Raw genomic sequence first — 27,421 nt, forward strand, 5'->3', positions numbered from 1 at the left:
TTTCAACAGCTCCATTCACAATTTTAACAAGAATACTCAGTTACTTCCTTGCCTTCTAACAGTCTCGGTGCTTCTAGAACAAGGTAGTACCATGTCTTTCAGTCTAAACGACATACCTCCTCCTCCTCCTCTGCTATATGCTCAATTCTTGTTGATAACATTTAATAGATGTTGAAAAAAATGACAGGAGACTGTAACTTTGAATTACAAACAGAAGCCAAAAGATGTAAACAAAATATTCATTTTTCAAAATTACAAACAAAATTGCTTCTTATCACCAATTTGAAACAACACCTATAGGAGTAAACAAGGAGTACACGGGTAAAACAGCTCCATACAAAGGTTAATAAAATGCATGTAATGATTTCTTAAGGAAGCTTAACAAAATTAATGTAACTGAGTCATACCTCTATTTTTGAGGAGACATTAACACCACTTTTAATGTCTAACACTACAAAACTAAATTCTGTGACAAAAGAATTGCATATTTTTCTTTAACAGGAGACGTAAAAAAGGTGAAACTGTAAAGAAAATTATATTCTTTTAAATACACTTGTGCAAGTGCACCTGTTAGAAGCTTACTTATTATAATACAGCCATAGTTATTATGACAATATATACATAGAGTATTAAAATGTTGAAGTCACAGCCAAATAATCAAAAGGAATTAGAAAAATGTACATTCTAATGAATTGTGTACATTTCTCTGGGAAAAGGGAGTACTTCCCTTATTTGCAAAAACATTTTCTTTGCATCTGAAAACACATAACACACCAGTAACACCTACAATATTTTTTGTTTCATTTCCCATTTTTCAACACCTCTGCCAGAGCTATAAATACAGGGGAAAAAAAATGGCAGGACTAACACTAAAAACGATTAAAAAGATTTGTACTCTATGAGATAATGTGAAGTCAAAAATCAGCTGAAATTTAACTCTGTGCCCTCTTAGCACTTCTCAGAGCATCAAACGTACACCAGCTATGCAGCTAACAGATGTCCGACTGTCATTTATAAATTCTGCATTGGCCAGTAAGGATGCTTCCTCCTAATCCTAACAGGCAACCCACACCGCTTGAGAGTACCAGAAAAAGGCAAAAATTCTGAGTTACTCCTACCAGAGTAAGGGACTAAAGGCACAGAATATGAATCTGCACATTACAAACACATAATCTCCATGTTTACATATCTACATTCAATTATTACCTAAGAAACAGTTCTTATCAAAACATTACTTAATCATAATAATGTGACTAGTTCTCTTCCAGTAATCTCACAGAACATTTAGATACATATACAAAAAAGTTTACAAGAGTTCTTACTCCTTGGCCCTTTCCACAGATCCTAATAAACTAGCTTTCACAGACAGGATAACCATATTTTATAATCACCAAACATACTAACGTGCAATTTATAACTTTATAGAACTGTAGCGGCATAATATAATGCAGATCATTTCCTGAGTCTGTCTGAAGTTTCTCTGCAATGTCACCTCCCCTTCTCATTGCCAGTGCCATGCAAATTTGCAATTATGTATTACACAGATACAAACCATAATCAAACTAGTTCTGTAACACATTAGAAAACACGCTCCTCCTCAGGATTATAATGCGCCTAGACAAGCTATCCATCTCTTTTTCCCATTCTTCCGTAAGAATTATAAAATGTACAAGGCTGGCACACATGAACAGCAACACTCAGAAGAAAATCTGATTTACAAGCCTGCTGTTCCCAAGTTCAGGACTGACAGGGATGCTGTGCAAGCAAATGCCAGTGAGGTACTTAAAATAGGGTATCCACTTGGGAAGAGATTAAGTGATTAAGTTTGATGTTGCTGCCAGCTGCTAGTAGCAATTCAAAGGGCTAGAGATAGGTTTATGAACTCAAATCAGGACTTTTTCCCACCTCCCTGATTTTTCAATACCATTTGTTGTAAGCTACTCAGGATACGACTGAAAATGCCACTGTGTCTCCATGTCAAACGTCAGTTTCCTAAGAGACTACAAGTCTATTAAAATTTGATTTTGCCTGTAACAGAAGCTAACAAACAAACAGATGTGAAATCAGAAAGTCATATTTCACTAAGTCTGTCAGCAGCAGCATTTCACACATTATACATAGTTAGCATCTGATAACATACCAAACAACTTCATATTTTAAAAAAACTAAACTTTCAACCTTTTGATGCCACTTAACCATTTTTTTTTTCATTGATAACAGCGACCCCACATTTTCAGCTGCGTGTGTTAACTGCAATACCAACGTTGCTTTTCTACATTTTATCTGATGCAATATAATGTGAACTTTTTAGGCAAAATACCTTAGGTCACACATTTTGGATTCTGACAGAAAGGAGAATAACCTTCCAGGAATTAAGTATTTCAGCATTATTCATTACATACATGCTGTACCAACCTACTTCTGTCATTTTCACACACCTCTATTTCAACTTTTATTTCTTTCAAATTTCAGATGCTAAATAGGAGCCTGTTAACACGTCAAAGCTTTCATACTTTGCCACTAAGACCTTTAGAAATCCCCATTTCTAAATCAGACAACCAGCCTGATTTCTTCCCCTTTAACGTTATCTAGAAATATTAGAAGTCTGACGCACAAAATCCTCACATTGTAGCAGGTCTGTAGGAAAAGTTAAGCTAGTGCTGTCACTGATCAAAGGGGGAAAATGCATTTGCTCTCACCACAAAATGACACACTGATGCCAACGGCAGCTGGAGTCTAAGCAACTAGACAAAGTTCTACCAAAATGTATCCATTATTTAATAAAGTGATTTAGAAGCACTCCCACCTTTCCAGAACTTCTTAGGCATCCTCAATCTTCAAAAACAATGGATAATGCATTCTTTTAAAAGGACAGAACTTTGACAATCTTACCTAGAACTTGGCTTGGGCCTTGCTTCCTCCATGACTAAAGTTTAGGAATGAGGCCTGACAGTCAGTCAACAACATGATGAATACGTATTTGCAGTTATTTTGAAATGACTACTTAAGGAAGTTTCAGATATTCATAGTAACCAAAAGTGTGTTCACATCATCTCTAGTACTAAACCTCCCTCATCATCTTTTAAAGAGTAATCTCTTACATTACCTTTTTGTCACCTTCTCTACTTTGAATAAAACCTACTAACTAGATGACTAAAGTATCTCATTCCATACTGAAGTAATTAAGCATTGTAACTTTCACTCTTGATACAAGCTACTAATACCAGTTGAATTTCAAAACATTAAAACCTTACAACCCAGGATTTCACCTGCCACCATTCATGGCCACACTACAAATGGCAGCTTTCCGCTACTCTTGGATCACTCACAGCTTTCTTCCCCCCTCTTCATGCTTTCATAACGAACTTCCCATATATAGCTGAACTTCGGCACCTTTCCTCAAGTGAAAGGCTTGGCTTTTCATCCGATTTGGACTACTTCAGCTCTTCCAGTCAGTTTTTTCCACAACATGCTATTACTCCTCTATCTTAACTAATGTCACGTTGTTAACTCAAGTCATCAGCAACTTTCATTAGCATGCTCCTTTTCTGTGACTAATTGCAAACATTATTTAAATTATTTAAAAAAAAAAAAAAAAAAAAACACCAAACCACAGCTTCAGTAGGAAATCCTAAGCAACCGAGCTTCATCGGGCAATCCTAAGCAACCCAATTACACATTAAACAAGAAAAACAAACCACAAAAAAGAAACTGAATGTTTGTAAAGTGTTTTTTCACTGTAGCTTCCTAGATTTAAATCTAAGATTGCAAAAGAACACTATTTCAAATGAACTACATTTCCAGCATTCTGAAACAAAACCACTGAATTGTCAAATGTCAATCATCAAATGACCAAAACAAGAGATATTATATAAACTGAAAATCTGTAAACACAAACCGTACCTGCTTTTCCTTTCGATGAGAATAGCCATATAAGAAGCAGGTAAAGCAGCACCAAAGCCAGGAGACCAAAAGTAGAATTTCCCAAGTAGCTTCCTGAAAATGTAATTTGTACACATATTACATGCAAAGCAACCAAAACATCGATGTACAACACCATATTTACCTTTATCATAAAATTATGCATGCTTAAGATTAATTTTGTCCCTTTACATTAATCAATACTTACAAAAAAATACTAATCATTATATTTTTACAGTTGGATAGTTCTCAGAGTGGTTCCCACAGTGCTTCATAAACATTAAACACCTGAACTATTTCATTAATTTATCCATTTCAGTTAAAGGATTACTTTGCTTCAAAGAAAGCAGTACTTTCAAGAGATGTTTCTAAGAAGTTGCAGATATTACAGAAAAATCTTCTAAAAGAACTTATAGCTGCTCCTCTCTCTGCTACTTGCCCAAATACATCTTTAGGAAGATGTGCCTTGTGGAACGTAGGGATGTAATCAGGTGAGTGAGAAATCAAATCAAATTATTATAATATACGTCACGTTCCAAAGACAGATAGTCAACCGATGCTAAAAACAGTGAACCACCCATTTACAGTAAGCCAAGGAATCAATCTGTACATTGCAACTGGAAGCAACAGTGACATCCCAGTTCTATTAAGAAAGCTCTCATTTTTTGCAACAAGATCTGGGTTTCACTCAAAGAGTCCACACAATTTCAACTACCAAAATTCCTCCAACATTAAGAGTTGAAAAAAATAGTTACACAAATGACAACATCTAAGAAAACATTTCTATAAATTGGTCACTGTTAAAGGAGGAAAACCAAAATGCATGTCAGACACAATGGCAAAGAGGTGCCACATTTGGTCTGTTCTGGACACCTGCACCTTCAAACTAATTCAGGTTGATCACAGAAGGAAACAATAGTCAGGCAGTCATGAAATTTGGTAGCGTGATAATAAACGTACTTCAATGACACCAATGCTGCTCAGCTGATAAGCACTATCAGTTCAGGGAAACAGTGTTACAATGGAGTCTACCCTTCTAAAAACACAGCGAACAAAATACAACAAACAAAACGGCAAACACATACAGGGTAGAAAAGGAAATTTTCTTAGATAAAATTTCATGTTGACAACAGAGAGAACAAAGATCATTAATCAGTAACATCTGATTAGCCCACTGTCATTCTTGCTGTAAAAGGCAAGATCAGCCTCATTTTATACTTGTCCTGCAAAAATAACATTCGCAGTGAGCAATGCCAGCTTATGTTCGTAAGTGAAAAGAGAGCCAGTATATCAGCAGCAAGTGATGTAATGGCAATTACACACACTGTTCATTCCCATGGCTGCAAAAGGATAATTTCTCAGGATGACAATGCCAAATGCTGCAGGAGCTGAAGTTCGTTATTAGGACTCTCTTGGAAAGCAATTACTGTATGAAGTTTCAGAGAAGCCATTTTAAACATCTTACTAAGTATGAACACATCTTACCAGACACACCTGTTAAGTAACAGAACAAATGTCTTTTCTGTGGGAACGAAACAGGAATTTGTTCTTTTGGCATGGTTTAGAATCCCTCTACGAATGCTTACATGTTCAGTTTGATAAGATTTTGGAAACAAGAGTAACATATTTTACATAATAAAACCTAGCAGAAATTAAAATGTCCAATCAGTAAGTGAAGCATTTAAACTTCTGCTAAAGTAAATTAAAACAAGCTTTTGTTATTATTTGCATGGTTATTTTCACATGGTCTGTTTCTACCCATAGATAGAAATTGAAATGAGAATGAGAAATTGGAATGAGAAATATGAGTTCTTTCAGGTTATGCATCTAATTCCTCAATGTACAGCTGTATCCAAAACTCAAAGGCTGGTTGATACGTAAGGTTGAATCTCATTAAGCAAGTTAATGTAAAGCTGTACGTGGACAAACTTAATTACTCTAGTTGCTAGACTAAGAGAACCATGTCTTCATGAAGTTTTGCATTTAATAAAACCAAAAACCTAAAAATCACACCTTTCATTTAACAGAGTCAACACTGGAGCCTAGCAGTTCCATCTGAAGCTCAGACAGATGTAGTCTTCTGGATCTCACCAGCGGAAGAGATTACAACCCCCAGCTGGCCTGTCACACATCCGTTACAGAGATCATCACTCCCACAGCTCTGCCAACAGAGCAGTCTGCACAGATTCCCTAATTCACTTCAAGAAAAAAAAGGAGAGAGAAAGGAAGAAAAAAAAGGAGAGAGAAAGGAAGAAAAAAAAGGAGAGAGAAAGGAAGAAAAAAAAGGAGAGAGAAAGGAAGAAAAAAAAGGAGAGAGAAAGGAAGAAAGGAGGAAAAAAAAGGAGAAAGGACAAAAAAAAAGTCAGCCAAGTTAGCTTAGTAATCCCTTCTAGAATGAGAACATCTATCCACATCCTAAGCCGTTGCTGATTTAGATGTTTTTGAAATTTTGCCCACCTATGAAATGCTGAGAGTATTAAACAATGCCTGAAATTATTTTAATTGCACTTACTTGCGTTAAGTTTTACATCCTTGAAAATATTTGCAGCAGTTTCAATTCTAGTGGTTTTCCCTAGCTGAAAGGAAGCAAATAACTACAAGAGCATCAAAAAGACGTATTAGCACAAGCCAGACTTCTCACTGACAATTACATTTCATACTTAGGTCTTTTAATTGTTACTGAATGACTAAGACGTATCTTCAGTATACACAGTGACTGAAGATTCATACCTTGGTAAAGGTATGGACAGACAAAGTGGTCACTTTATCCAGGACACCCTATATGCCTGCCACCACATCTCCTCCTTGGTGCTACAAAAGAAGGAAACGGGCAACTCTTCTCAAATCAGGAATTGTGCAGGTAGTTATGAGGTTAACATGTCCAGCTACAAACCCTTTAATCTGTTGCTTTGGACTAGAACTCCAGGAGGGTAAGATCAGTCAGCTGCATGGGCCTTGCTGGACAATTTTGCTTCTGAGTTACTGCTGCTCGTGCTATAATATACCTTCCAACCAAAAAAGATACAAAAACTGCAGCATGCATCCTGTTACACAAATCTATCACATCACATCTCTCATAACTATCTAGAATCAGATCTAGAACATCTAGGTCTCCAAAGTCTCAGCCAATCTCTTCGCATGGTTGCAAATCAAGTTCAGAAATACTCAGGCCACAGTTATGCAGAACACCATACAGGTACTGATATTTCTTTGATGGATTAAAACATACGACACCAAATCGCATTCTGGGCTGGAGAATGACATACAATTACTTTTGCTCTCAGGGGCTACTGAAGGAAGTACACTGTATCACACAGCAATAAATTCAAGGAATCATACAAGTTCAAACAAAACATTAAAAAAACCAAATATGAAAAAACCCACACAAATTGGTTAAAAAAGATGAGTGAAGTCTCACATTTCCATCCTCCATCACCTACACAACAGCAGATGAGAGAAGGAAGCTTATATGGCTCAAGCTGCAAGACAATGTTGATATTAAGTACATTCCAAGTGAAGGACTTGTCAACATCACGATCTTAGGAGAAGCTCTTAAAAAAAGGCATACAGTACTCAACTTGTAAAGATGTCATGTATTTATACAGCTTTCTGGCTTGTTCTCATTTTCTCTCCAAGTAACACTTACTCGGCTCCTTGACCATATTAAAGTACTGAACTGACTTGTTCAAAGAACCTGTCCGTGACGACTCTCGAACACCTTCCTGATTAATAGTAGCTAGTTTAAAGTCCATCCCTGTGTAAGGATAGGACTGCTTTTTTCCTCCCGATGCATTACTTTGCACTTTTCTCTATCAAATTTCGCAAGTGATTTTAATCAACAGATCTTTCTGAAATGAATGAGAGTCAGTTTTAGATTTCTGTATCCTAAATAATCTCATATAATCTCTCACACTATTATTCATCCCTCTTCCCAGATTCTCTAGGTATATCCAGAACAAAGGACACAGCAGGAACATTAGTGGCAACCTCTTCCTATTATGAAAACTGATTATTTAGTCCTTGTTTGGTTTCACATATTTTAACTACTTGCTGATCATTTACTAATTCTTGGAAGACCGAGGATCTTTCTTCTTGAAGAGTCCTAGCAAGCAATCTCATCAAAATCATTTGGGAATTCATGTATAATGCACCAATTGGAACATCATCAGATATCTATTTATCCTCCAAAGAATACCGATAAATTTTGAAGATATGACTTTTTGGATAATCATGTTAACCATTGTTTGTTTGAAATGTCATTTAATAGCTCTTGCATATCCTATTCATATCCTATTCACTTAATTGCTGAGGCTCTGAATTTTATTCCTGTCAGAAAAGCTGCCAAATACTCCTTATAATTGGACTTCCATGAACTCCAAGAGGTGTAATGCATAAGGCTTCCTAAATACTTTCTTCTTTTGCCTCCATTTGTGATTTCAGTTCACCAGCTCCAACTGGCACCCCAGCCAACAGGCTGACATTTTTTATTTGTAAGTCCTGCAATTGCAGGTGGTGGGCAGTCTGCAGAGACCCTACCAGCAGAGATTCTGCTAGAGGCAACAACTCTTCGTGGGCATCTCTTTGCAACAGAAAACACATGTATCTCTCTAAAGATGTTGGTTGGTTACTCTGCTGCACAGCTATAAGAACAGTAGGGTAAGCATTTACATGTACCCCTTGTCACGTTAAATTGTTAGAATTGTCCTTTGCGTGATTTTGGCCTGGATCAACCCAAAGAATGCTTCAGGGGGACTTGGAAGGCTCATAGACTAGGTACCATTCCCACTACTCAGTCTACATCTGGCCATGCTGGTTTTTCTGGAGGTCAAAACAGCTTTAGACAGCTATGCTCCACGCAGGTGAAAGCGATGCCATACCAATTGGCTTCAGAGTCAGACACTAATCTCTTAGCTGCTTCATTTGCTAGTACAGGCATAGTCCTAGATCTGCTAGATGGCTAGTAACCTGTTAGAGGAACAGCTGAAAACAATAAAACTTAAAACCACACCAGCTTAATTTAGAGAGTAACATCTAACTACAGTGCTGAAGTAAGGCACTGCAGATTTACAGACAAGTACATGGCAGGATACAGAAGACCACTGTACAGCTCAGAGGAGTAAAGATAAATCAATATTAATACAACTCAGTTTGCTAGAAAAATTCATATTCTTTAGAGCTTGTTACTTAAAGATTCACTTTGAACTTTGCAAATTATTTACTTAAAAGCGTTCCATGGCTCCTCAGCCAGCTCCTCCTCTTCTCAGCCTTCAGCTTTGAAGCAAAGCTGAGAGGCCTCTAAACAGAACTAGAAGTAGGGCATAATGGGTTTGATTAACTTTTAGAGGGGCTGTTGAGTGCACTGTCAGATAACTTTCAAAAATTCATAGCTACTGTAGGCTTTACATGTCTATGTATAACATCTCTTACAATAAATGCATTTAGATCTAGGACATTGTCATGTTCATAAACAGGAAAGTTTAATTTTTAACTATCCTGATAGTTACTTGAAATATACACTGGAAACAGCTCAGAATACAGAAGAGGCATTTATACTCATTTTTCAGATCAAGTCTGTATCTTACAGAACCCCCGAAGCTGTGCTGGGATTTCCTTCATTTATGACCACAAATAAGGAAAGTACAAACTTGGCTGGCTGGATAAAGTTTAGGATAATTAAAAGTCATCACAGCCCCTGCATCAGGAAAATAGAAACCAACATCAAATTACATCAATTATTTCTAGGAGAGAAAGATTAGGCCTTCTCAGTTCCCCTCTAGAATATAATTGAATTTCCTGCAACAATGTATTTTGAATCAGAAGAACAGAGAAAAGGAAGCAAAGTGAATACATTGACTTTTTTACTAATTTAAAAGATTACAAAAATGAGAAGGAAAAAAAAGGTTCATATTCAAGTGTTAAGACCAGAAATCAAGATGATGGCACAGTTGTTGCTTTTTTTACTCCTACCCATTACAAACAAGCCTATTACAAAAAAAGACAAATTATTATATAAATTGAAAAGTTGCATAAAAATAGCTTTCCTATGACATTTTATTTTTAGGACAGTATACCAACCTTAGAATGCAAAAGCAAGCAACATACAAGGCCCCATTTGCTGTCAGAAAGGAAGTTGATTGCAAGATCTCAGGTAGCAGTTTGTGCAAATAATAGTCAAGTTTTCGTTTCCTGAGAATAGCTGCAATCTGAGGGAGGAGGGAAGAAAAAAAAAGGGGGGGGGACAAACTTTAATTCAGTTAGGCTCTTTTTTGCACATTGTAAAGAAAAATAAAAAAGGAAAAGGAGACATGCCCATTTAAGTAGTAAATAAAAGCCTCTTAAATTTGCTGGTTTTATGAACAATACCACAAAGATTTCCTTTGAACTTGTTCCAGCTGTTACAATATTTATACCAGGAAATACATCAAGCAATCCTAAATGGGAAGTATAGGAGGAATTTTATTACGTTGTTACCGTTGGCGATAATAGTCAGAAACATTGTCTGCCAGACATCAGAACTTTTAAGATGTGATAAATTTACGCTGAGTTTTGTCTTCCAGACAACTGGACTATCACATAATTAAGGTCAGAATATCACTAAAGTAATCCAAATACACAGTGTCTATGAAGTGATGACGTATTTCTAAAGGTTTTTGACTCCACTTAACCAACTGCAAGTCCTCCAAAAAATTTTCACCATCTGCTGGAAGAACAACACATTCCTGACAAATTTTCTAGAAATGGTATCTCATCTCTAAAAAACTGCCTAAAGCAGGAAACAGGCTGGATCTAAAAAATAAATATTCTTTTTGGTCAGTTTAATGTATGGCCCATGTTTTATAAAGAACAGTTACTTAATGACTCAAACACTGAAGTCCTCAAAGTCCTTTTTATCCACAGAAATTCTGCAACTATCTAATGGGAAGGTGTAGAGAACCAGGCTCTTCTCAGAGGTGCACAGGGTAAGACAAGTGGCAACAGACAAGTTCAAATATGAGAAAGATAGATTAGACCTAAGGAAGAAAAATTTTCACTTGAGGGTGGCTGAATATTGTAGCAGGTTGCCCAAAGCGATTGTGGACTTTCCATCACCAGAAATCCTCAAAACTCAACTGGAAAAGGCCCCAAGCAACTTCATCCCACTGGCCCTGCTTTGAGCAGGAGGCTGGGACTATATGGCCTCCCTCCCAAGATCCCTCCAACCTGCGTGCTCCTGTGACTCCATGAAATTATACTCTGGGCGCACCATGAGACAGATTTTATTGTTTTTTCTTTTTAATAGCATTAGCATCTTTATCTGCACTGATCTCCCAGGGAGTCTCAAAAGTGGCAGGAGTTTTCGGTCAATGCTTAGAATTAGAGACGTTCCAAACAGAGCAAGCTTGATATTGCTGGTGTTGATGAGAACAACAAAAGACGTTCTGTCAGATCGGTATTGGCAACACCTCTCAAAGTCTCGGTTCCTCAATTTAAAAACATGGGGAAGGGAGCTGTTCTTCTGAAACACTGTCCACTCGTACTGAATAGCAAGTAGATGTTTTAGATTCAGAGATGGGCCAAGGATTCTGCTAAAACTAACCATAGGAAAGTTCTGCCAAAACCTGTTTCCAAAATGAAGCTTGAACTAAGGATTAAGGAGAAATACACACATGAACAGACTTCTGAAAACAGATTTACACATTACTTAATCAAGTGTCAAGACTGCTTAAACCATAATGGATTAGGCAATAACGCAATCCAGATAATCTTTCTGTTGCAGGAAAGTCTTAACGTAGTCTAAACGCCGGATCACTAGTTGCTACCTTCTCAGCTATTTCTAGCCTACTGTATGAAGGTCATGAACATTTGGAACAAAATAGCAATTTTTTTGTTTTAAGAACACAGACCTTACACCTGAAGTGTGAAGCCTTGCTTCCTCAGACCAAAGTGTCAGAAGTATAAAAGATTGGTATCTTATAAATTAATATCAAATCAAAGTCAAAAACTTATTTCTGTAGCTTCTCCAACAAGTTTTAGACTAATATAAATTTCTGCTTTCCCTTCTCTTTACTCTTCTATGCCCAAGTGAAAAATAGAAAAGAACCAGGAACAACAACACACAAACCAGTCCAAAGAAACAATGCTCATGATAACCAAATGAGCTGTATGTGTAAGGGCACTGGAGCTTGATGTATGCCCACCAAAAATAAAAAAGCCAAAAACAAATAACGCTCATCATTTTCAAACTGCTTTATAAACATCAACTAAGCTAAATGCTGTGTACAGCTGAAAACAGCCAAGAGCAGACTATGGAGCAGGCTCTCCTCCTCTCCTCTACCACCAATGGTGTGATTACATGGAAAAAATACCAGAGATACTTCTGGACACCACCTTGCTCTCCCTTTCAGTTCCACACACTTCAGAAAACTACTATTAAAGTTGAGGTTGGCAAGACAGAAAGATTATGAAATCTTTCAGACTGCAGCGGTTCATGGTTCCCACTGGGAAACACTTCGCTCAAGTGAGCTGGGAGGACACTGATGAAGGCCAAATTCTTACAACAAATGCACCGCTCAAGGCTTAGCAGCAGACGTCGGTAGCAGACAGCAGCATGGAAGGAGAAAGCATCAGGACATCCAGTAGAAACTTCCTCAGCAAACTATTAATCTCCATGAAGATGCTAACAGATGTAGCAGAAGGTCTGTAAGTTACCTGAGACTCCCTGTAGAGTCAGACAGACAGACAGAAATGAACATCTCATTGACATTATGGTCTCAACTCTCCAGCTATAAAAGGAGCGTATGAATCCTAGGACACCTTTACTTAGGCACCTCAGGGTGGTCTGTATCAGGACCTTAGTGTTGATAGCTGCAAAAGTTAGTTTGGGGTGTTATTCATTACAAGAATGAAGGACTGCAATTCTGATTCAGCTCACTGATCCAAACAGTTGACTACTGTGTATCCAGGAATGGCCAAAAACAGCTCCATACCTCCCATTACTTCTCCGTAATTTCTTAGTTTCACTCTTCTCTTTTTGAGATGGAGTGACAAGAATTTTACAAAATAAACTTCTTCAGTGCTTACAAATTATTGTAGATTTTCAGCTTTAGTAAGATAGCATGGCATGTCTGCAACACAAGTGGAGCACTGTTGTGTGAGATAATGCCACTGTGTTTGCTGCTATATGAAACCCAGGCACAGTGCTGCCTCCCCTCAATCTCATGCTGCCCATGCTGCCTCACCTCACCTCCTAACCCAGAGGTTTAGCCATAATCCAGGGAACAGAAGCAACACACTCCTCACACCACTGTAAGGCCACGATTTCACAGGAGAGAAAAGCTCAATCCACTTCCAGTGCTGCCTCTCCCTCTACTTTATTTCTGAAGCCATGGGTTTTCTCCTGCCTATTACCCTTTATGAGAAGGAGAAGACTGCCCAAAAAATGTCTGGAACCAGGGAGAGGAGACTCCACCGAATACCAGTGGATTAAGACACAGGTTTCACTTATTCATGACTTCTCCTGGCAGACCACAGCAATGCAGCCTTACCTGCCTCAGGGTGAAGAATGCTCCAGCATCACCTTTGACTAACAGCAGCTTAGGAAAACACCAGATCTGCTGCAACTTCCTACCCTGGCTTTCCATAAAACATTGAGTCACTCTTAAAATCTCCTATTTTCAAGGCATCCAACAACCTGGCCTTAGGGTATTTAGAACTACACAACTCTCTGGGATAAAGACTGTCATTAACAACTCCACCCTTCAATGGAACTTACATTTAACCAAGACAACCCTTCCCTGTACAGCACCACCTTTCCTTTTTAGGGAAAGAAAAAAAAAAAAAAAAAAATCAGTAAGACTGTGGAAAAAAGTTTCACAGACACTAAGAGCTACCACTGACTGCACTGTTTTCCATTCCAGATAGAAGGCACACGGCTTTCACTTCGCATTTACATAAATACTGTATATCACCCATTTTTAAAAAAAAAAAGTAAAGTCAAACTGTCACCCTGTACACACATCTCTCTAGGGAAGAGACTACAAAGGGAATAAATGACCTAATGTAACCCATGTCCACCATATATCCAATATACCATAAAAACTCTATCACGAAAACCAATATGTTTGTCACCGACATTTAAAGTAACAATTAGATAATGGCACTTTCTCAAGCAGATTTGCTCTCTGCAGGTAAAGAATATCCAAGTTTGAAATACTTACCTAACATCAGAGATTTATTTATTCATCAAGAAAAACTCCAACCCTATCAAAAATTAAGCATTTGAGTCAGTGTAGAGTATAATCACTCCTTGTAAGTTAAGTTGCAAGAATTCCAAGATATCTGGAAAGTAATAAAGAAAACCCACATTTCAAAAACTAAAACTGACATTTTCCTCTCACCACAATTTAAGTTTTCTTACGCTATGACGTTTTATGCACTAAAAAGAAATTTTAAGCAGTAGTACAGTCTGCAGATGCAGTCTTTATTTGGCCTGTGTAAGCATTAAACAGACTTCAGTACTCATTATCCACAGCCCATACCAACAGCTGAGCTGTTTGCCTGTAACAGCCTTTGCAGCCCTTCCTGCAATTTAACTCCACTTTCTTCTCTCTCAAAACCAGCAGAGCTCAAGCCACCAGAGCTCTAAAAATAGGATAGAGTCCAGCCTTGCTAACATTTTTACGTTCTCATTTTCTAACACAGTCAACTAATAAATCCTGTCTTTCCCAACCTCCCGTAAGAAATACTTTTCTAGATGCCCAAACACTCAACAACTAAGAGCAAAAGGGAATTTAAAACAAATCATGCACTGTCACGGGGCAGATGGCCTAAGAACATCCAAACTTTTTAGAACTTCCTAATTTCCTTCTATTTGCATCCACAAGTTCTAGCTCTTGATCTCCCTTCAGTCCAACACAGTCTGCAGAAAATACAGATATACTGCAGAAGAAGAAACAAATGAATGGCAGTTAGAGGAAAGAAAAGGATCGACGAGGGGAAAAAGGATGAAGCAAAAAGAATCCTAGATATTTCATCATTAAAAACACGAACAGCAGAGCTAGAAAAAAGATATCAGAGAGAACGTTTCAGGAAAAAAGCTGAAAATAACAGATTTAATTCTAAAAAGATTCAGCTATGTTAAAATATTAAGAAATAAGTAATTGAAATTTTCAAGCATTCAAATACCATAATACAGGCATTAAAGGATATTTTAAATGCCTATTGCTACTTTTCCAGTGATTTGCAAACCCGTAAGACAAAATTCCAAGCCTCTCCTACATACAAGAGTAGACTTTTGTTATTTAAATGACAACCAAGTAACACATGTAAACCGCTGAAATTTTAAGGAAGTTAAAAATCTCATAGCAACAAGTCTAAAGAATTAGTAGCACAAGTGGACACAGCTCAAGAAATTTATCATTGTATTTATTGCTGTATTTGCTTCATCTGTGCACAAATTGTACTTCAGAACTAAAATCCAGATGAGACTATTAAACTACGTAGTCTGTGTATCACTGGATATTATTATTATTATGAGGGTAAGCATATGTGCATCTGGATGAAATTTAGATAGATCACAACACTTCAGTCATCAGACAACCAAACTTTTGCATGCTACAGTCAGACAAGACAAATACATTACTCTTTAATAACACCTCCAAGTGAGAAACTGATTTGATGAAATATACGCCGATTGTCCTTGTATGACATCTGTGCCCCACGCACAAACAGGAGGGGGGGGGGAATTGAACACCTGCCAGCCTGACTTCCAGAGAAAATATTTCTGGCCCCAAACAGGATTAGTTTGGTACTAAGAATGTGGTCAGGTAAAGCCTGTTGAGTAAGGTAAGTCAAGCATGGGGGAAAGAAGATTTCCCTTCCACATCTGAAGACTGATCCAGCACTGCCCAGTGTCCCATTACCACCTGTGGGAAAACTGAAAACAGAGAGCCTCTGACTCATTTTTTAAGAAAAATAACTCTTTTCCTCACTTCTGCACACAACTGTTTAAAACTTGAAACCCAAAATTCAATTATGCTTTAATGCAGGCCTGGCAGCGTTAGAAGGCTTTTGAAGGCAACCCCACACCCTCGTTACTATCAAAGGGAATGAACAGCAAGATTAATACATGATGGATACCACAGCAAAAGACATGACCACAAGCCTGTCCTCCAAAATCCTTGAATATACAAGCACCATAATGATTCCCTAAACAGCTGATTATCTTTTATGCACCTAGCCCAGACTGGAAGATTTCTCCATCTCCTGTTCATCAACCCAGTGTAAACTGACCACAGATTTACTCTCCAATGGTAATCGCCCCATTTCCCCTACAGTTTAAAACAACCTCTGATTTAACTCTCACTAAAACACTTTGGCCATTACCATCTTGAAATAGATACATAGAAAATGTTCATATATATGAAAAACTCTATTTAATTCATTTAAAAAAAATTCTATGAAATTAAATTTAGTATAGGTGGAAAAACCGTGAGAGACAGGCTACTACATCTCTAAGACTGTTTTCATGTGAACAGAAATAAAAGTAGAAGGAAGAAACATGTTATTTACACCTTTATGTATAGTACAATACGGAGACGCATTGGAAGGAGGAGATCACCCCTCAAATCAAATGCAAACACTCTTGAAGTGATACATTAAAAAAAAAAAAGCATTAAAAAAAAAAAAAGTACTGCATCCAAAGCAGCGTGGCCAGCAGGTCGAGGGAGGGGATTCTGCCCCTCTACTCTGCTCTGGTGAGACCCCACCTGCAGTACTGCGTCCAGCTCTGGAGCCCTCAGCATAAGAAAGACACGGACCTGTTGGAGTGGGTCCAGAAGAGGGCCACAAAAATGATCAGGGGGATGGAACACCTCTCCTAGGAGGAAAGACTGAGAGAGTTGGGGTTGTTCAGCCTGGAGAAGAGAAGGCTTCGGGGAGACCTTATTGCAGCCTCTCAGTACTTAAAGGGGGCTTATAAGAAAGATGGGGACAGACTTTTTAGCAGGGCCTGTTGCGACAGGACAAGGGGGAATGGCTTTAAACTAAAGGGGGGTAGATTTAGATTGGACATAAGGAAGAAATTTTTTACGCTGAGGGTGGTGAACCACTGGCACAGGTTGCCCAGAGAGGTGGTGGATGCCCCATCCCTGGAAACATTCCAGGTCAGGTTGGACGGGGCTCTGAGCAACCTGATCTAGTGGAAGATGTCCCTGCCCACGGCAGGGGGGTTGGACTAGATGACCTCTAAAGGTCCCTTCCAACCCAAATCATTCCATGATTCTATAATACACTAGTCACTCTAAGAATAACATTGCTAACGATTTGAACCCTAAGACCTACTGTATTTTATGTCTGAAGTATTAAAAGAAAGCCTACTCAGTAAAAATAAAGAAATAGACAGAAAAAATATTTTCTAGCATTAACTACAGAATTCACACAACTGCATTTTGACTCTCCAACATGAAAAAGTATTTATGAAAAATCAGTCCACCAGATTCAGGATACCATCAGTTTGTGGAAGAGTATTACTGAAGCCCTTACTTTTTTTAATTTAGTCTTCATACACGAATTTTAAGCCCTATAGAACTAAGAAATCAGAATTGATGTATTCTGTCTTAACCTTAGAAAGAATAGATGCATTTCTAACACCATCCTTAAAAAACAGCTACATAGTCAGTGCAAGACCTTGAGGTAGGCTATCAATGTGCTCCAGTGGAAAAGGAACACGAGACTCAAAAACAAGCTTTCCCATGATCAGAGGCACCAGTCAGGCCTGATTATTTTAATGATGTGTCATGTAACGCCTACAAGTAATCATCATCCAACCGCAATAACCTAAGCTTCACCTCCAGTATCCTCAGTCTTCACCTACGTCCCTGAACTACAGATTCTACAGAACGCATTGCATTTGACTTAATGAATGTGCTAATTGGCTGACCAATGTACACAGTCTGACAGGTTACGTGGCAGGCTAAAAAAACACAGACTTCGACGTTGTGTGTACAACATCATTTTTTCTCTCCCTCCTCCATCAAACAACCATTTCCTAAGTTTGTACAAAATGTATGTCTTTAAGAACATTACTTCTCCATCAAATTTTAGCGAAATTAGCCAACACATACAGCACTGATTGATGGAAACTGAAAAAGCACTATCATCTCTCTCTCATTCCTTCAAAAAATCAAGCACATAATAACAAATTTTTATTTAAAAAAAGAAAAACAAAAAAAAGCTACAGAAATATTCAGACACCTAGCCAAATCTCCAGGAAGGCAGAGTTCAATGACATTTGTAAGAGTGACTATCTAGCACATTTAGGCACCTTTAAAAGACAATTGATAATGCTCTGTAGATGCTTTATATAATACATACGCTGCAAGTCATTAAAAAGCCAAGGAAAATTTTATAACTTAAGTCACGTGTGCATTCTAAAAGCAAAGCAATCTCCAGTATTTAAACCAGTTAAGAAAATACCTCAGATTACTTGAGTGGCAGGCAGAGCTACAGACTGATGTCAGATTTCTTTCATAATTATATTCAATTATTTATATGGTCTTTTATAACCATTTGCAATTTTGTATGAATTTTACAAGAACATTATTCCTTTGCTTTATAAAATTTGTTTTTAAGCGCTTTGGAGCAACTTAATCTCAAAATGCCCTCAGGTAACATTTGGGTTTTGAAAGACACTGTTGTTTAAATCAGCAATTTGTTTCTCGTGCCTCCTCTTAAACATTCAGATTTGTTGTCCCTCAATTAGCTGGTCCCTCCCTGATTTCACGGATTACAAAACCTGGCTTCCAGATTTTTTCATTTCATAAGTCAGTTCCTGCAATAGTCTGAGGAAGAGCGTGTGCCTCCTGCTCTCTGACTTCCTCTGTCCCTTGTGAGATGTTATATGAGGATCACCATCAGGGGATTAGGTTGTTTTGGTTTGGCTTTTTTAAAATTTTCCATCTCATTCACCCAACTAAAAAAAGAAATGAACAGTACTCATGTACTCTCTGAATGACATCTACATTCCATCACATTCCATGACGACTTATCTTCACCACTTGTTTCCCTCGTACTTAAATGAGTAGAGGGCTGTTTTTCATTCCCCTTGAAACGTTAACTCAGTATAATTTTCAATTATTTTCCTCCTACCCTGAAATTCTTGCACTCTACTGTACAGCTGTACCAACTTAAGAGAACAGATTTACACCTCCTTGATAAACAGTCTCTTTAATGATTTTTGCTGGTTCCCAGTATTTGTAGTGCCTTTACCAAGATCTTTGCTCAGTCAGTCAAGGCAGGGGCTTTCCCTCGTTTCCACCATTACTGAGATGCAGGCTCCAGCTTACTCCTTCAATCTTTGAGCATAAATTCTTCAGTCCAACTGAATTCATTAACTGATTCTTTTAAAATTGTCAATATCTCAGCAAAAGATTATTGTTGTTTATTTTCAATTTATGAAAGAATTTTACTGGTCTGGCCCGAAAGCCACCTGAACAGAGCAGAATGGTCACAGCCTGCAATAAAGATGTCACAGCCAGGTTCTTACTTTACTAACATTTAAGCTAATTTTAGTCATATTTAACCCAGCTTCCAGAAGAATCTAAAGGCAAGAACACGCTGACCTACATGTCATTCATAACACAACACAGAGATATGGGACACTACACAGTACTAAGATGATCAGATATCCCAACACAACGCAATCACACACCACCATCACAGCAACTCTGGGTACCAGGTCCTGACAGAAGGGAGTTTCCTGATGGCCTACCCCAGAGATCCAAGCTGGCATACATATTCAAGGGTAACACTAACATCCTTCTTAGTCTCCCCACCCTACTTCCAAATACACAATGGTTTGCAGCACAAGCAAACAAAAAACACATTTTAATATACCCAGCAATTCTGGACTATTTTTGAATACAATCTGGCCAGTACAGCCTTCTCGCACACCTCAGAAAGATGACACATGATGACTATGTCTACGCTGGCAGGTAAGACGGGATCTGTTTTAGTGTTAGCTGGCTCCCCGGCTTTGCTCAGGACCAGTCCAAACAGCTCTTCCTAAGAGAAACTGCACGTGAAGCAAGCCTGAAGCAGCAGCGGCACGGCCGGTGTGCACCATCTATCCCTGGGGCCGACCTCTGGCCCTATCCTACAGCAATGTACATACAGCCAGGAAAGTGATGCGACACTCACACTTCATTCTGCCTCACCTCGATCTTTGGCTGGTGATTCTGTCTTCCATCCAACAGTTCTCAAAATAATTCATTAGCGCAATGAGTAGGTTTGTTCTTGTTATTACCTCTAGTCAATCGTGATTTATCTGTGAAGAGACCTGCCAGCTGCCATGTGCATGACTACCTGGCCCATGCTGTACTATACCAATGTCCCTCTCACGTTTATACAGGAAGAAAAAACATCTTATATTTGTACAGTTGCTGATAGCATTTGTGTCTTTAACAATACAATATACAATGCTGTCCTAGGGAGCTTACAAAATAAATAATGCAGATTAAGAGAAGGAATACAGATACTCAGGGGTCAAAGAGGGCCTAGGAAGACAACAGCACTGGAATCATAAGTAGGAAAAAAAACTTCCGACACAGAAAGAAAAAGAAGCAATTGGCATCTAAGAACCTGAAGGCTATTACAAGCACAGGAGGAAGCAGATATGGCACAAGTATGAAAAATATTACAAATGAGACCAAAATGAGTATGAAAAGGGTATGAGAAGAAATTAAGTGAAAGAAATCAATAAAATTGTATTGGGTTTGCGTGGCAAGGTTTTGGTAGCGGGGGGGCTAGAGGGGTGGCTTCTGTGAGAAGATGCTAGAAGCTTCCCCCATGTCCGACAGAGCCAATGCCAGCCGGCTCCAAGATGGACCTGCCGCTGGCCAAGACCGAGCCCATCAGCAGTGGTGGTAGCGCCTCTGGGATAACATATTTAAGAAGGGGAAAAAGCTGCTGCACAACAGCAGCCAGGAGAGAGGAGTGAGAATATGTGAGAGAAGCAACTCTGCAGACACCAAGGTCAGTGAAGCCTTCTTCACTTCAGGGGGAGGAGGTGCTCCAGGTGCCGGAGCAGAGATTCCCCTGCCGCCCGTGGTGAAGACCATGGTGAGGCAGGCTGTCCCCCTGCAGCCCATATGGAGGTCCATAGTGGAGCAGATATCCACCCTGCAGCCCATGGAGGACCCCACACAGGAACAGGTGGATGTGTTTGAAGAAGGCTATGACCCTGTGGGAAGGCCGTGCTGGAGCAGGCTCCTGGCAGGACCTGCGGACCCACAGAGAGAGGAGCCCACACTGGAGCAGGTTTGCTGGCAGGACTTGTGACCCTGTGGGGGACCCATGCTGGAGCAGTCTGTTCCTGAAGGACTGCACCTATGGAAAGGACCACGCTGGAGCAGTTCGTGAAGAACTGCAGCCCGTGGGAAGGACTCACATTGGAGAAGTTTGTGGAGGACTATCTCCTGTGGGAGGGACCCCAAATTGGAGCAGGGGAAGAGTGTGAGGAGTCCTCCCCCTGAGGAGGAAGGAGAGGCAGAGACAACGTGTGATGAACTGATGGCAACCCCCATTCCCCGTCCCCCTGCACCGCTGAGAGGGGAGGAGGTAGAAAAAATCGGGAGTAAAGTTAAGCCTGGGAAGAAGGGAGGGGTGGGGGGAAGGTGTTCTAAGATTTGGTTTTATTCCTCATTCTCCTACTCTGATTTGATTGGCAATAAATTAATTTCCCCTCCCCAAGTCAAGCTTGTTTTGCCCATGACAGTAATTGGTGAATGATCTCTCCTTGTCCTTATCTCGACCCACAAGCCTTTAGTTTCATTTTCTCTCCCCTGTCCAGCTGAGAAGGGGAGTGGTAGAGCGGCTTTGGTGGGCACCCGGCATCCAACCAGGGTCAACCCACCACAAAAATATAGCAAGCCCCAAGGATCATTAAAAAATATACTGGAATAGCAGACCCAGGTTACACCTGTTCTGCTAAATAATTGGCTGAACCATCCCCCAGTCCAGAGGACACGTCGAACAGACCCGCTGGCATCCACACTGCTTTAGGCCTGGTGCTCCTCTCCTCTATGCCAGCAGATCTGTCTTGGAGAGAGGCATTTGGAGTCAGAGCCAGGAGCAAACTAACAGTCAGTGTGAACCACGAAGGGGCCAGTGCTCAAGCTGTTCCCTGGCTGTGTCATTTAGCAGCAGAGGCATGCCAGGTGAAGGAAGGGCAGCAGATGTAGGGTGGGAAGGGGCCGGTGTTGGGGAGGAAGGGCAGGAGAGATGGTGGTGGGGAGGGGAAGGCCTGTGTTCAAGAAGAGGAAGGGCAGGACAGAAGTTAGGTTGGAGAGGCAGGGAGGGAGCCTGGCTTAAATTAAGTGAAGAAAACAGATGATCGGACTAGGAGAAAGAAAAGGTGAAAGACATGAATGAGACTTGTCATCCCATGGGCAAAAAGTTAGCAGAATTAGCTTAACTGCAAAGTAACAAACAGATGATTTTTACCTTGTTTAGATTAAGAAGAAATGTTACCACCAGAGCCGATTACCTCGATATACTACAAAGACTTCATACTAACGACTAAGCATACTTATCGACTGCAAAATGCGCACCATCATCAAACAAGTGCCTAAAACCTACAAACCCTCAGGCAACAGAGGACTTCGCTCTAATGCATGTGATGAATGGCAGATTTCCCATGTGAAATCAACAGAAATCCCGGGAAACGGAAGCCAAGACAATTCAAATCCAATATTCCAGCCTTCATTTCCCTTTCTCCAGCTTTATGCAATTTCCCTGTGAAATCGTTCTCTTCTCCCCATCTCTTGTGAATTTCTAGAAGTCTCAATTCTTCAACTTTGAAAATACAAGATTACACCTTCACATTTTCTTTAGCCTTGACTAATCCAAAACAGGAGTATAGATATAACAAAGTACAACAAACTGATGAAGGACTTTTTCAGTAAAGTTTTCTTAAGATATCAAGGCAGGCAGTTTTTAAAAGTGTAATTATAAGATTTATGGGAGATTGTTTGAGGTTTGTTTTGGGGGTATAGGTGTTAAGCAATTTTTAACTTTTTTTTTTCTAAAGTGGGTCTCAGAAGACTTACACATTGGGATACTTGGTTTGTGAAATACAAGCAGACTTAATTATGAAATAGGCATTCCTGTCAGCCACTTCGTATGGGGAGGGACAATTCAATTTAGATATAAAACCTACTTTTGCTAAAGCAATCAACTTGTACTGGAGCAAAAATAAAGACAGTGAAAGTATGGTATCTGAAGATTATATTTTTTCCAACTAAAAAAATACTCAAGCACAGTTATTAAAAAAAAAAAAAACAGTACAGCATTACTTAAAAGCAAAGACTCTTTACAGCCATTTACCGAAAACCAGTATTTTACCCATGAAATACTAGCACCACTTAATTTGGCTCCATCAGTCTCCCATTGACTGAAGAGCAGCAAAACATTTAAGAGATGTGGGGTGTAGATGTCACGACTCTGGATTATAACTGTCCCTAACCACATTCTCTCCCAGAACAACCTCTGGCAATTTATTCTCATCTCTTCGTTCTCATTCATTTCCACACAAGCTTTTGTAGAGGAAACTCTTTCATCTACTTTCCTTAGTTATTAGCTTGTGGCAACAGGAGGAACAAACAAGCAGAAGCCATTTTACAGGCTTGACATAGAAAAATGAAGTGCAACTTTTTGTTGCTGAGCTGTACAAAGGACTGGGACTAAGTAGTACCAGAAACATTTTGAACATACACTGATATAACTATAAAGATAAAATAACTTAAGTTCATCCCTTATGTGAATCTCAGAATACAGAAAAGGACTGAGTGTTTGTACTGTCCAACTGTGATATTTAATTTACAAAGTTTTCAGGCACAGCTTTAAGTCCAGCAAAGAATGATGTTAGTGATGACTTTCTTAATTCAAGAGTGTTCCTTCCCTGCCAGCCTGCTCAATGTGCAAGGCTTCTGCTTCCTCCTCTGCAGACGTCACTGCACCCTTTCACTCTTTACCTTACACTGGCTCTGGTGCTCGTCAAACCTTGCTTAATAAATCAATTCAATTCATTAATGCAGCTGAAAATTACCCCAGCTAAAAGCAGGGTAGTAACCTCTCTTGGGTTAGTGAATGAATCAAATCTGCTCAAGGAGAGATAAGGTCCAAGACCCCACAAAGAAAGGAGTACAATTATGTGTCTGGGAGCAAAGGAAGGCAAGCGCTTCCTCCCTCTTTAGGTAGCAGCAAGATTTTAGAGCAGCTCAGCTTTAGATTACTCTGATAAGTCAAGTTAAACACTGTCAACAAAAACCTAAGAAAATTAAAAACTGTAAAGAAGGCAGTGTAAAAACTGATGCAGATGTTTTGCAGTACAGCATGACATTGGTTGAGAAGGTTCCCACCCCACCTTGGATTTGTGACAAGATGTAACTGTTCATGGGGCCACACTGTAAAACAGATCAGGAAAACATTCTGGATCTGGGGGTTTGTTTTTCTTTTCAAAGAAATAAAAAAGGGGGAGCTTTCCCCCAACCCGTGACTGCACAACTGAGTGAACCGTAACATAGCTATGAGCAGCAATCTCTTTACCAGGCTTGGCTGCTGGAGAACTTTGATTTAATTACAGAGCTGCTTAAGCTGCTTTATCTTTAGCCAGACCTGACAGATCACCACTGCACCTCTCATGGCTCATTTCAGGCCCATTCTCTGCTGGTACAAGTATTCATGCTCCCACACAGCAAACTGGATCAGAAAACAGATACAACGAAAAAAATTACTGGGGAGGGGAGGAGAGGGAATGTTCTTCTCTGTATTAGTTTCCTGATCCAGCTCACTGTCTCCTCACACAAACAGCTGCCACTTCTGTTTGTGTCAGTTCAGAATGAAAATGTCCACTGTCAGACATGACAACTCCTTAGGTCCACACTGTTACCAGTTATTAACTTTTTTTTATCATGTAATTGGATGTTGTCACAATTTTCACTCAAGGAACACTTCAATGGGAGCTTAAACGAATTGTGCCAGGACTGCTGCGGTCCCACTCCTTCCCTTCTCCTTATTACGTATCTTGACAATTTTGGTGTACCAGCACTGGTACAGAGTTTAAAGTACAGACTCAATGACTCATTTTTCTTTCTTCAACACTTCGCTTGGGGCCAGCTCACTACTCAATCCTCCAAGCACCACTACAGGAAAAACAGAGGTGGGGACAGAAGGAAGTGCTCACCTGCATCGATTCCAGCTTAGATCAGCTTTCAGGATAAGTTTACACAGATGGATGCAAACAGATCCTGACTCCTCTACCTACACCCTAATTTGCTGGAAGCAAGCCAGCTGCAACTGAGGTGATATAACCAAGTCTAACTGCATGCTCAACCTAAGATACCTCACCTGTAGGATACTCTGAATACACTCCTTTAGCCTTAATGTATTTTTTTAGCCTTGCTTCATTATACAATAGAACCTCCTTGATCCTGAAGCACTGACTACCGAGGTGTCACCAACAGTAATACACATGTGCTCTTGCTACTGCCAAAGATACAATGCTAGCCTCGCAGGCAAATACTAAGTCTTTTTATTCAGGTATCATAGGTACTGGAAAATGACGAAAATACGGTGTTCAGACTGTGCCTGTGCCCTCCTACCCCACCAACTTCACCCCTCTCACAGCCTCTGTTATGCCACCGGACCCCACCACCCCCCCATGCCTTTCTCCTCCCCTCCTAGGGCCAGACTCAAGACACTCCCCCTCTTCTGCCCCTCCTCCCTCAAGCATCAGGCTCTCCCCCCATACAACCCTTATGCCCTCCAGTCCTCAAGCCAAGCTGCCCCCACCACACCATCTCTCTCTCTCAGCATCAGACTCCCCCCAAAACATCCTTTTTGCTCTTCTCCTCCCTCACCCCAGGGTCAGGCTGCCCCTTGACATCTCTCCTGCCCCTCCTCTCCCAACATACCAGCCTCCCTCCTTCGATATGCCTCATGCCCTTCCCCCCCACCCCAGACCAGACTCCTCTCGCTCTGATACTCTTTGTGGCCTCCCCAAACACGCCTCATGCCCTTTTCCCTCACCTCAGGCCAGGTTTCCCCCCCATATCGCTTGTACCCTTCCCTTCCACCTCAGGCCAGGCTCCCTCCGCCCTCATATCCCTCACGGCCTTCCAGCCAAAAACAAGGCCAGGCTTCCCCCTCTCTGACACCCCTTGTGCCCTTCCCTCAGGCCAGCCCCCCCCCCCCCCCGGACCTGACCCTCCCCTCAAGCCCCCCCCAGGCCAGGCTCCCCCTCGGGCCCCCCTCGCAGACCCACCAGGTAGAGGGTGCCGTAGATGCGGAGGGACTCGGCCAGCGCCCCCTGCGTGACGTGCAGGACGGCCCAGGAGCACCGCGGGTGCCAGGTGTGCCCGATCTCGTAGCAGCTGTGGGGGATGGACTTGCTCAGCGCCGCCATCTTTGCCGCGCGCGGAGAGGGGGCGCGCGCGGCCGCCGCGTCACCGCCGATGCAGGAGAAAGGTCGCGCGGGGCGCTGGCGGCGGCGGGGTTACTCGCGGGCAGCCGCTCTCCCCACCCCACCCCCCCCTCCGCGCGGCTCGCGTGAGGCCCTCAGCCAATCCGCGGCCGTCGGGGGGCGGGGAGCGGCGGGGGCGTGGTGGCGCGAGGCGCGCCGCGGGGCGCGCGCCGCACGTGGGATTGGGGGGTGCGCGGCGCTGCCCGCGTCCCGCGTGTTCCGCGTCCCGCGTGTCCCCGTCCCGTGTCCCCTCCCCCCCGCGGCTCGGGCAGCACCGGGGCTCTCGGCCCCCCCCTGTAGCCCGCCCCGGCCCTCCTCCCGCCGCTGAGCCCGGACAGCGCGGAGCCCGGGCCGGTACCCCTGCCCGGCGCGGGGCCGCGGGTAGTGCGCGTGGGGAGGACCTGCGTGGAGCACCCTCGGCGGCCCTGAACGGCTGCCGGGCGCGGAGCTGGCGGGTTGCAGCTCCCAGCGCTGCAGCAGCAGGCGGGAAAGCCGACCGAGGGCTGCACATCGGCAGGGAGGCTTGACAAGCCGCGGCGTTGTGCTGGCCGCTTGAAGCCTCGGTGCACCCACACCTTGAGAACAGCCTGCAGTTTGGGCTCCGCATCTCCCGATGTAGCTGCGTGGGAGAAAGGCAACTAAAGTCATCTAGAGAGTGAGAGCGACCGCATTGTGAGGAGAAGCTTAAAAGCGGTTGATTCTCTCTGGTTTGGAAAGAAGCGGGGGTGATACGATGGGGTTTTACAAAACCGTGAAGGCAGTGACTGATACACGGTTATAGTTCAGCTGGAAAACTGGCATCTGGTTCCAGCTTGAAATTTTGATTATTTTGGGACTAAATGGGCTGGGTGTGTCAGGGCCAGGGGATTTTACGTTAGGTCTGTGTTAAGTAACAAGTTTGCAAACAGTTAAGTCCTGATGGAGCAAGTACACTCTGTACCTTCTGTGCGGTGGTCAAGTCAGAAGACGTTATTTCGAGACCTAATGGGAGATAGATCCCGA

General features: G+C 41.2%; 1 protein-coding gene across 1 annotated transcript in view; it reads right to left on the reverse strand.

Moving 5' to 3' along the window:
• Positions 1-26,404, reverse strand: part of TMEM135 (transmembrane protein 135) — a 195,682-nt gene extending 169,278 nt beyond the window's left edge. Inside the window, exons 1-3 of the mRNA XM_076328343.1 lie at positions 26,222-26,404; positions 9,997-10,124; positions 3,904-3,996 (exon numbers count right to left, since the gene is read on the reverse strand). Coding sequence (XP_076184458.1) covers positions 3,904-3,996; positions 9,997-10,124; positions 26,222-26,362 — 362 coding nt within the window. The 5' untranslated portion in view covers positions 26,363-26,404. The remainder of the gene's footprint in view (positions 1-3,903; positions 3,997-9,996; positions 10,125-26,221) is intronic.
• Positions 26,405-27,421: the final 1,017 nt, after the last annotated feature.

This window comes from Aptenodytes patagonicus, chromosome 1, assembly GCF_965638725.1.
Source record: "Aptenodytes patagonicus chromosome 1, bAptPat1.pri.cur, whole genome shotgun sequence".
NCBI classification, from domain to species: Eukaryota; Metazoa; Chordata; class Aves; order Sphenisciformes; family Spheniscidae; genus Aptenodytes; species Aptenodytes patagonicus.